At 38.8% G+C, this 12,373-nt stretch overlaps 1 protein-coding gene across 1 annotated transcript; it reads right to left on the bottom strand.

Annotated features, from left to right (window-relative positions):
* Positions 1–1,340: 1,340 nt before the first annotated feature.
* Positions 1,341–11,690, bottom strand: LOC123867638 (venom allergen 5-like). Its single transcript, XM_045909745.1, has 6 exons — positions 11,542–11,690; positions 10,567–10,685; positions 4,061–4,142; positions 3,521–3,702; positions 2,272–2,369; positions 1,341–1,538 (listed from the first exon to the last, which is right to left on the bottom strand). Exons 1-6 carry the CDS (start codon positions 11,594–11,596, stop codon positions 1,436–1,438), a joined length of 639 nt encoding a protein of 212 aa, XP_045765701.1. The 5' UTR covers positions 11,597–11,690; the 3' UTR covers positions 1,341–1,435.
* Between the last annotated feature and the right edge of the window lie 683 nt (positions 11,691–12,373).

Raw genomic sequence — 12,373 nt, 5'->3', positions numbered from 1 at the left:
CTACTGAAATGTCGTACCTATTCAGGACACACTATCAGGGATGAAATGATAAAAACCGATTGTAAGCCAATTAAGATATCAAAAAATTTATACGATTTATAAAATATTATCTATGAGCCTAGTCCTACAATTTTTTCAAATATTAAGAATGTAATAAGGTCGGATTGGCCAGTGGAATCCCCTAAAGCATTTTTATTTGTCAGTTTGCTAGTAGGTATACATCGATGCCTGAGCTGCTCTGGGATATTTTTTAAATTCTTTCTTACAGGGATTTACTTTATAGAGGAAATCATGCAAAATCTCAAGTCTTACGACACAGCTGTTTAAAAGTTGCACGTTGATGTCAGTCAGTTTATTGTTTTAAATAAAATGTTGAATAAATAACTTTAATGCAAACAAAAGACAAACTACAAAAGTAGTAAAAAACCAAGGCATGCAATAGGACAAAAAATACGCAACAAATTTTTGTAATGTTGTACGTAGGCTTACTAGCTAACTTTAAAATAAAAGGATATTTTTCAATTGTAATAATTATAAATATATTTCATGAAATAAATATACCTTACCTACCTATAAGTGTCGATATTTTGATCCTTAAACTGGTTCGACTTTGGTTACTCGAAGATCTGCCTTATCAAGTCAATAAACAGAAATGGTGGTACAATAAAAAATGCGTAATTACACTTGAATTAAAACAGAAAGTGTCTATTCTGATGCACACAACACAACGGCAAAAATACCAGGCATTGGTTCAGTGTGAATAGTCTCGCAGCTGCCTGAAGTTGCATGCGTTGCAACAAAAAACCGGCCAAGTGCGAGTCCGACTCGCGCACCGAGGGTTCCGTACTCGGGGATTTTTTCCAACATTTTGCACGATAAATCAAAAACTATTCTGCATATCAATAAACAAAAATCAGTTTTAGAATGTATACGTAAAGTCCTTTCATATGATACCCCATTAGGTATAGTTCTCTTACTTTGAAAATTGAAAATACAAAATTATTATTTGTTCATAAACATTTTTTTTTGTGACGTAACCATAAATTCACGGTTTTTAGATTTTTCCTTTACTTGTAGTATAAGACCTAACTACTTGCGAAATTTCTTGATCCTAGTCCAACACGCAACCCTATAGGTTTTCTTGACAGACACGACAGACAGACAGACAACGAAGTGATCCTATAAGGGTTCCTTTTTGTCCTTTTGAGGTACGGAACCCTAAAATGCACAAAAACCTAAGAACCTAATAACTCAACATGTAAATCAATGTAAATTAAACTGTAACGCTATCTATGAACATAAGTCTACTTTTACTATTAACTAGGTACGTGGATTCATACAATTATGTGCCAGGCGACATTTTTGCCACTGTGGCGTAATTTGGTGTGGCACATTTGGAAAGCTTCTAGAGTATTTTAAATAATAAATTTTAACATCAGCACTCGCTTCCATACTCGTTGTCACATTGGTCGCCGATACAGGTCAGTTCGTCGCTCGCGCCCTCCGCTTTGTATGGTGCCTGACGCATGTAGTTACCTCTGCAATCAATGGTGTATGTTTAGATGGTCTTACTTAAAAAATACTAGTTAGTTAATCGGTGTTAGGTCATTTTTGAGCATTCTCTTTTCAGTTCCATGGGAAATCCGGGATTCCACACAGACGAACTTGATTACTTGTGGCTTCACTAAAGTTATCCAATAACAAATTTTTGAGCACTTTGCGTTGTGTGGAACTAAATAGGTTCATGGTTATGAAAAACTCTCAGAGGTGCAGGTTTCCTCACGATGTTTTCCTTCGCCGTTGATATTATATTGCTTAAAACGCACATAGCTCCCAAATGAGATATTGTGTGCCCGGGATCGAACCCCCGACCACCCGACTAAGAGGCCGACGACATCTTAACCACTAGGCTATCAAGTATCACCGCTTTGTTAGTCTAGTTCCTTATAGACATAAATGCATCATCATCATCATCATCATCAGCCTGTGGACGTCCACAGCTGGACATAGGCCTTCCCTAAAGAGCGCCACCACACCCGGTCCTCAGCCTTCCTCATCCAGCCACTTCCCGCCAGCCGCTTAATATCGTCGGTCCATCGTGCTGGCAGGGCGTCCCACACTACGTTTGCTAAAAAACGCGGTCTCCACTTAAGGACTTTCCGGCTCCAACGGCCGTCGCCTCTACGACAAGCATGGCCTGCCCACTGCCACTTCAGCTTGCTAATAGTAAATAATATTAGTTAACATAAATGCATATCAAAATCAAATTACGGTGGTCCGTAGTTACAAACGACGTAGTATACTTTCATGTCGTCCTCAAAGTTCTCTGATATTCCGCATCCAATGTAAACTGTATTCCACCACGCCATCTGTAATGCAAAAACTTAATTTTAATTGAAAAAAATCAAATAGATAGTACCCACGACTTTGTCCGGATGTTGTTTGGCTTTAGATTATGAAAAATCAAAGAGAGAGATCGCAGTCCAAGCTGAACTTTGTAACCCCCGACTCAAAAAGAGGGGTGTTATAAGTGTGTGTATCTGTCTGTGGCATCGTAGCTCCTAAACGAATGAACCAATTTTAATTTAGTTTTTTTGTTTGAAAGGTGACTTGATCGAGAGTGTTCTTAGCTATAATCGAAGAAAATCGATTCAGCCGTTTGAAAGTATCAGCTCTTTTCTAGTTTTCTTATAGAGATTTTTGTATCGGGGTTTTTTTAAATTTTAAGTTATTAAATTAAAACCTAGACACAGTTCACTCTGATCCTATGTCAATGTTTGAAACCAATACGTTCGAAACTATTAGAATAATATACTTACTTACTAGAAATGATCTGAGAAACAAGTTTACAGAGCGATTTTACCTCGTTATCAAAATTTATTTAGGGCTTAGATTACGAAATATAAGACAATATTTAGATAACTCATAAGTTGATAAGCTCCGCACGGTACTTAATTACTGTTTTAACAAAAGGAGGTAATTACCTACCTTTATTATTTCAGCTAATACAAAGTAGGTACCACCTACCTACCATGGAACTATGAATCAGCTTAGCATAGTACCTATCTATGCGAATATCAAAATTAAGAAAATAAATGTGATTGCTATAGGTATTACTTAATTACTATCCTTCACCGTTACAGCAAGTGAAATTTTTGAGAGGAGACGTGTGCTTAGTAGTGGACCGCCCATGGGTTGATCATGATGATGTAAGGCACTTTATACGGTGTTTCGAGAACAAGTAATTTCCTTCCTTGGTTCCTAAGAATCAATCCTACCAAAGGTTATCTCTTTTTCACAAAACGCCGTATTTTGCACTTTATCTTCGTTATATCTTAATGTTATGACGAAAGTAAAGATAGATAGATAGAAACACTTTATTGCACACAAAAACACATGTAAAGGATCACAACACAGAAAGAAGAAAACAGAAAAAACAATTGTGTGCAAAGGCAGCCTTATTGCCTGGAGCAATCTCTACCAGGCAACCTTTGCTGAAAGGAGATAAAGATATACTTGCCTGAGTGTAATGTCCTATAGGTTTGTCGGAATTTCTGAAGTGGCCGGGAGTGAGGGGCCCAAACTCGAAATCCTCGTACTCAATGAACCAGGCTTCCAATGCGGAATCGATGTTAAGTTGCCAGTCCATGTCAGAATTTCCCGCGTAGTAAATGTTCTCTCCAGTGGTAAACCGGCGCGATGCTAAGGAACAAAGTCGAAATTTTATAATGCAAAACATTATCAGAAATGGACACTGAAGGAAAAGGCCAAAGGAACTCTATGAAGAGTGGGTTTTCAAAAACAGTGTTTTGACTATTTGATATACCTCCCTAACACCCATGCGTATCAAAACGGGTAATGGGTTAACTGATAACGATCAGTTATTTAGTTGATCCTTCCTTGAACAACCCATGTTGGTAACATCGCCAAAGAGTTTGTTCCACAATTTGCATGTATCTATGTGGAAAGAATGTTCTGGCACAATAGAGGTATGATTCAAGCACAAACTTGACAATATACCTACTTAAACCCTTAAAGCAATGATTTATATCTTACTTACCAACAGTTCTATCGGGATTGTGCGCAAATCTGTTATTGGATGCCCAATCCGCCGCCTTCGCCGCTAGCTCCTCGTCCCATACCTAAAAAAGATTTCTTTGCACTTCAGAAAACGGATGGAATTACGTTGATGTAGGTACCTATGCATTTCATTAAAAGGTTTAGCTGAAAAGGGTCCAATGAGCTATAAAAATCAAGACATCCTATTGGTTCGCGTCACATAAAAATCATTGACACTAAGGACCAGTTGCAACAGGCGGTTACTTTACGGTGACGATAAAATTTAATCCTCAACTATTTTTAAAGATAAGTAGCGTTTTACCGACACATCAAGGAAACTAAACCATTTGAAATACATAGGTATCAAAAATTTCGAATTCGAACCTGCGCCTCCCTAGGTATTGCGCCTCGAGCACCTTAGGCTAAGCCGGCCATGGTTTATATATTGCCAAGGACCGGAGATAATAATATTATGTATTCGGCGTATAGCGACACTGTGCAGCTATCGAAAAAGGGCCCATGTTTTAATGCATTTCTTTAAAAGAGAAATGACACATTGCTTATAATTTTGATTATTTTTAACCCCCGACCCAAAAAGAGGGGTGTTATAAGTTTGATGTGTGTATCTGTCTGTGGCATCGTAGCGCCTAAACGAATGAACCGATTTTAATTTACTTTTTTTTGTTTGAAAGGTGGCTTGATCGAGAGTGTTCTTAGCTATAATCCAAAAAAATTGGTTCAGCCGTTTAAAAGTTATCAGCTATTTTCTAGTTTTCTTGTAGAAAAGAAGGTTAGATAACCCTTAGGTTCATAATATTCAAGTGTCAATTGACAAATGTCAAGCTGTCAAGATGGACGTTGCCTAGATATACATAATTATTTATTTGAAAATGATTTGTCGGGGTTGTTGAAAATTTTTAATTTACACTTGTTACATATATTTCAAGGAAATTGCTAAATAATCCTATAGTACATATAGCGGTCTGTACAGGTATATTTGTACAGGTATTTTATGTATATATAGTGCCGTGTTCTCTACCAGGGTAGAAAGAAAAACAAAAGAAATGAACACTAAAAAATATATATTATAATTCACTATTTAAAGTTACAATTCTTGTAGACTACAGCACAATACAACGGGCTAGATGCAACTAACGAATTACGCTACGTCGTGGCACGCGTAGCCTCTAAAGTGATTACTCGCTGGTGCCTCTACATCACACCACCCCAAATTTTTATCTTAATAAAAATTAACTAAATACGAATTTCCGCAACCTTAATTTTATTTCACAATATTCGTTCTTCATTTTTCGACAACCCTAACAATGTTTCCGATCCTCTTACCCAACAAATCATAATTTAAACACGTCACCCAGTTAAAGTGTTCCTTTGATTCGATGCATGGTACATCTCTTAACACATTAATACTTGAGATGAGGTCACTAGAACTTGAGCGGGTGGCGACGGGGTCGCTGTGGCAAGTCCACTTACAATTGTTGCTATGCCCGCGCCATCCAGCCTACGTTGCACTCAACGCTTCGAATGTTTGTTACATTACATTTTACGTTTACACACTATCCAATAAATTATAACAATCGTCAACCACTCTAACACTCTCAATAATAAGGTTTAGTTATGACTTCTAATAAAAAATAATACATGAATAAAATAAAAAATAATATATGCGGATCGGGGCCATTTTACAATACTTATTTCGTAATACTTATTGCTTAATTGCTAGTTGATACTCAAATTATTCTACTGATACCTAACGGGCGTTTTGCTGACTCTCCCACTCCGAGTAGTACGGATTGTATGAGTCGGCAAAACGTCATCGTCACTAAATCTACATTTTTTCTTACATGACGTTTCACCCGGCGTTTGTCGTGGATTTTCGATATCCAGGACAAAAGCCGGTTTCAACCTGTCAATAGAAATAAGGGCCTGTCTATTGGGTAACTGTACTAAGTATGCTTTTTCCAACCGCTTTATGACGTCATAGGGACCGTCATACGGTGGTTGTAGACACTTACGCATTACATCGTTTCTAACAAAAACTTTTTTACAGTCTTTTAAGGCAGGGTGCACAAAAATAGTTCGAGAGTCTCTCTGTGTCTCAGGTTTTGGTCTTAAATTACTAATTACCTGTTTCAACTGCTTTAGGTACTCCTCACCGTCCGTTATCTTACTATCCGATGGTTCGAAAAATTCTCCAGGGAGCCTCAGAGTTCGCCCAAAGGTTAATTCCGCGGCACTTACCCCTGTGTCACTGCGTGGTGCTGCACGCAGTCCCATCATAATGGTGTGCATTTCTTCAACCCACGATCTATTGTCCTTTAATCTCGCCATTAAGGCGGCCTTAAAACTACGATGCCATCGTTCGATCATGCCATTACTTTGTGGATGGTACGGTGTCGTCCTAAACTTATGAACCCCTAAATATTTCATTAACTGTCTAAAGAGACTGCTTTCAAATTGCTTTCCTTGATCTGAACTCAAATTAATAAAACACCCATGTCTAGTAATCCATCCTTCATACACGAGTTTGGCTACTGTCTTCGCACAAATATCTTTAATTGGAAATGCTTCCGGCCAACCCGTTTCTCTATCTATCATTGTAAGACAATACCTGTAGCCTTCCTCTGAAATAGTGAATGGACCTGTAATGTCAATGTGTAAATGACACATTCTATCTACTTTTGCAAATTGCCCTAAAGGTGACATAGTGTGTCTGTGAACCTTTGCTTTTTGACACTCTATGCACGACCTAGCCCAAATACCTATATCTTTATTCATCCCAGGCCAAAAATAATTATTAGTTACCATTTTCCTTGTTGTTCTAATGCCAGGATGGCTTAGGTTATGTATTGTTTCGTATGCGATACGCCTAAACTGTTTTGGTAAGTAAGGTCTAGCCTTATCGCCTCGCAAGTTACAAACAATCGGCTTATTTACACTCGGCACGTCAATTTTTATTAATCTCGTGTTACCGTTTTTTGTTCCTAGCAATTCTGTGAGCTCTTTGTCGTTCGCTTGCGCAATAGCCACTTCTGTGAAGTCAAGTACAGACGGGCACGAAATTGTTTCAACGCGCGATAACGCGTCCGCAGGCGCGTTCTCTTCGCCTTTTGTATAGCGTATATCCGTCGTGAACTCACTAATAAATAATAAGTGACGGGTCCTTCGCGGCGTTTCTTTACTACTACTTAGCTTTTTAAACGCAAACGTTAACGGCTTATGATCTGTATACAAAACGAGATCTCTACCTTCGAACATGTTCCTAAAATATTGCACTGACAAATAAAGCGAAAGTAACTCCCTGTCGTAGGTACTGTACTTTTGTTGCGTGTCAGTCAATTTTTTCGAAAAATAACCTAACGGAACCCATTCGTTATTTACTCTTTGTTGCAATGTGCCTCCAACGCAAGTATTTGACGCGTCTGCCATTATAGCAAGCACTTGACCTGTTATCGGATACGCTAACAAAGCAGCGTTCTGTAAATTCAACTTACATTGTTCGAAAGCTTGAATAGCACTTTCTGTCCACACTATACTACTTTTGTCACGTTTCTTTGCTCCGTGAAGATACTTATTTAATTCAGCTTGATATTCGGCTGCCTGACGCAAATGACTTCTATAGAAATTTACCATGCCTAGAAATCTACGAAGTTCCTCTACCGTTTTCGGTCTGGGAAAGTCTACAATGGCTTGGACCTTGCTTGGCAACGGTCTTAAGCCACTGGCTGAGACCTCATGACCCAGAAACTCAACTTTATCCTGCGAAAATGCACACTTTGCTAAATTAATAGTCAGCCCAACTTGTTGTAATCTTTCAAAAACGGCCTCTAAATGTTTTTCGTGAAGCGAACTATTTTCGCTAGCTATTATTAAATCATCTAAGTATGAAAAAACAAATTCTGCTTTATAATTCGCACAATCCGGGTTATTTTGTTGAAAATTTGCCTCTAAATCCTGTAAGACATAATTATTCATGAAACGTTGAAACGTCTGTGCTGCGTTTCTTAAACCGAAAGACATACATGGCCATTCAAATAAACCAAAAGGTGTAATGATTGCTGTTTTCTCCACGTCATCCTCTGCTATCGGAATAAAATGATACGCTCGGTTAATATCAATCCTGCTAAATACTTTCTTATCGGCTAAAATAAACGTAAAATCCTTTATGTGAGGAATTGGGTATCTATCAGGCTTCGTAATTGCATTCAGCGCTCTATAGTCTCCACACGGCCTTATATTACCATCTTTTTTAGGTACAACGTGTAGAGGACTCGCCCACGCACTCTTTGACGGGCGGCAAATACCCATTTCCTGCATAAGGCGAAATTCTTCTCTTACCTTTTTAAATCGGTCCGGGGGCAACGGCCTTGGGCGCGCATGCACCGGAGGACCTGAAGTCTCGATGTGGTGTCTTACGCTGTGACGTGGTGGTTCTTTGAACGTCGCTGGCATTGTCAATTCCGGAAACCTACTTAGAAGAGAATAACATGGATGCGACTCGGCTATAGTAAAAATAGATGAATGCTCCGAGTTTACTATAGTGGAAATTACATACATGTTAGTCTCCTGATCTAACAATCGTCTGTTTCTTAAGTCTACTAACAAATTATACTTAGCTAAAAAATCTGCTCCTAAAATGGGTTGTTTAACGTCGGCTATTACAAAAGTCCACTTAAACGCACGACGCAATCTTAAATTTAACACTAGAGTCTTTGTTCCGAAAGTTTGTATTTCACTACCATTCGCGGCATAAAGTTTGTATTTATTATTCATTGCACTGTCACACACTGATTTATAACTTTTAGGCAACACTGAAATGTTCGCACCTGTGTCTATTAAATAACGTATGCCATTTTCCTTATCCGTAATACATAAACGGTGGTTCCCTAATTCGACGCAGGTACCCACCGGTTCCACCTGCATCTTTACTAGTTTTCCTGCTGCTTATTCCAGGTGCACGGCTGTTCGCAGCGATTAGCTCTCTGCCTGTATCTAAAATGATGCACGCAGAGCCAGTCCGGGCTATCCGGGGTACGTCTGGATCTGTTTTCCTCTCGTCCTCTGGAACGCGAACGACCACGGAACCTTCCGCGACCTCGCCTGCCTCGCCAACTGTGTCTGGACCTGTCCAGCTGGTCCAACCTCGCATGGATCCTGGCTATTTCAGCTGCCATCGAAGAATTTCCGGGTACCGCCTCCTTTGCTGCCACTTCTGCTACTGGTTGGGACTTCATAGTTTCCATTACTTTGTCAGCAATCACGGCTAGTCTATCTAGATCTTTGGCTTCTGTCGCAGCCAGAACGCCTCGTGCTGCTGCTGGTAGCAGATTCTGCCATAAAACACTTAGGGTCTCATTATTAATTTTACCCCTGGCCAGATCCTGCATCTTTCGGAGGAGGTGGCTGGGTTTCTGATCACCCAGTTCCATCTCCCCGATGAGCTTCTGTATTTGACGGTTCTCCGACTCTTCATATATGTTCAGCAACCTTTCTTTAAGTACCTCGTACTTACGCACCTCCGGAGGATTGATCAGGATGTCCGTCACCTGTTGAATGACATCCTTACCCAGCTTGGATACCACTATATTGTACTTGGATGCGTCTCCTTGTTTTTGTGGTGCCAGTATTGCTTCCAGCTGGATAAACCAGACCCTAGGTTGGTCGGTCCAAAACTTCGGGATCTTCGACGTGATAGATATCGACGCTAAATACGTGTCTTCATCCTTCACTACTGTCGTAGGTTGCGCCATTTTTAAAGTTTTTTAGTTTTTCACTTCCTTACACGTGTTAACTTGAGTTGCCCTAGCTTACGTTACGTTACTTTATTTTAGTAAAATTAACACGCGTTACCCTGGTAGTTCAAAGTCCGAGTCACCAATGTACAGGTATATTTGTACAGGTATTTTATGTATATATAGTGCCGTGTTCTCTACCAGGGTAGAAAGAAAAACAAAAGAAATGAACACTAAAAAATATATATTATAATTCACTATTTAAAGTTACAATTCTTGTAGACTACAGCACAATACAACGGGCTAGATGCAACTAACGAATTACGCTACGTCGTGGCACGCGTAGCCTCTAAAGTGATTACTCGCTGGTGCCTCTACACGGTCAAAGGCGCTCCGTGCGCGACACCCAGGGGGCAGGGCGACGCACAGATAGCTTGCATCTCGGGGACGAAAAATATCACTTTTTATTACGGAAAATCAAAGAGTTCCCACGGGAGTTTTTAAAAACCCTTAATCCGCACGGGCGAAGCCAAGGGCATCATCTAGTTAATCGATAAGTAATCACCTACTGCACAGATTCAAGGTCAGCTATTTTTTTACGTAGAAATACAGCTAATTTTTTTTTCTCATTTAAAGAGCTGGGTCACTGAGCGACCATGTGGCTCTGTTAGGTCCATACTATCTTATTCTAACACTTGCTACTATATCTAAATACTTAAGAAATCTTTAAATGCGAAAAAGTACCTATATGCCATACCATTAGTCTCATTTCCGAAGCAGCCGGCTGGTTGGGTACTTCCCCTCGAGCGAGCTGGAGACGACGTATATTGTGTCCGTCGACAAATTCACGTATCTGACTGCATGTTAGTTCTAACACTGGAATCATTCACAAAGAAAAGAGTTAACCCCTTAACACCCTGTTTTAAAAAAAAAATTTTTTTTTTTTTCAATTTTAAGATAAGTCTCAGACCAATTTTATTTAGGAAACAAATCGAGTTATGAAGTGAAAGAACAAATGTAAGGCCCGATATCCACCAAAGTGGAGATGGGCGGTGATTTAGGTAGGTATGTACCTACCTAAATACAGCAGACCAATCAGTTGTAAATGTAATAGATGTCGTGATAATTTTTTACGTCATAAGCCCCGCTTAAATGGTTATGGGGTCTTATATGATAAAATCGTACAGCCGTTAAAATAAATTTAAATTAGGTTAATACTTACGTATATCTGACGCCCTGTACAATTATAATTACTCACAATTAAATTGATAATAATTGGTCTATAAAATATTGTAAATTATTTTGGTAGGTACTTATTTACTAACTAAAATATTGACACACTTACCTACTTAAATACCCATTAAAATACCATTATCTACTTTGCACTTGTGTATTGTGTAATATGTAACTTAGATTAAAAAGTTGAACGCCATTTCTAATAGGTAGCTTAAAAGAATTTATTTTTTTAATACTAAAATGTGTAGCTGGAAGGATATTTTTCATATGTAATTCCTTCTTTTAACTACATTTTATGATAATAGCAAGAAGAACATCTTATGATTGCCTAGGGTACCTAGTTTTTAAAAAATCTGAAGTAGATACCTATATAATTTTTAGAAATAAACTATTTTCGTACCTAGATACTTTCCTTATATTATAGTTGTAGTACATTAGTATAAAATAAATAAATAATAATATTAAATGGGTAAGTTAATTTTTTTTCCATACTAACCCTCTGACTGCGCAAAACGCAGAAAGTAAAATATTAAAATCACTCTGATAACCATGATTATGACTTAGGTTAACAAACGAGGTAAATGCTCGACTAACGTACGCTTTCAAACAGTTTGCCGTAAAATAGCTTATATATACAGCTATGACAATTCACATAAAGCCATATCTATACAATTCTTAGGCGCCATCTCCACGGACGATAGAATCGCAGCGATAGTCTCGCCGTGTGACAAAATTCAATACAAACTATCGTCGCGATAGTAGGTGCAGCCCGGCTAGCATGGGCAGTAGATAAAAATTATATCCCCGATTATATCCACTGATTTCTATGACATCGGTGGATATAATTTTTGTCTACTGCCCATGCTAGCTGGGCAGTTCTTGCAATTCACGAAGGCGAGTAGCTTATGCTTGTGTTCAAGTCGTATCGGTCGCTGGCTCGCGACTGATTGGTCCAACATGCACGCACACTTACGCAATGCCCATGTTTACAAGTAAAGTTCACTCGCCTTCGTGAATTGCAAGAAGTATATAGCCCTGCGGTGATTGGCCCATAGAATTTGTATCGAATTGCGTTAGGTACACGAGATTATCGCCGCGATTCTCTCGTCCGTGGAGATGGCGCCTTTGGCGCCAACTAAAGTGCACTCTATAGATCTTGGCAGCTGTTGTTCTGTTAACATTTTCTTAAAACCCTCTTTAAATTCTTACAATTCTTCGAAGTTCAGTAGAATAAGTACATACATAGTATCATCTAGTAGGTACCTAACGATTATGCATGCGTCAAAATAATGTCTTTAACACAATGTAAGGTGATGGGCATGTATCAA

The sequence above is a fragment of the Maniola jurtina genome, chromosome 8, assembly GCF_905333055.1.
Source record: "Maniola jurtina chromosome 8, ilManJurt1.1, whole genome shotgun sequence".
Classification (NCBI taxonomy): Eukaryota; Metazoa; Arthropoda; class Insecta; order Lepidoptera; family Nymphalidae; genus Maniola; species Maniola jurtina.
The sequence above is the reverse complement of the archived record's forward strand: the minus strand, read 5'-3'. Positions and strand labels throughout refer to the sequence as shown.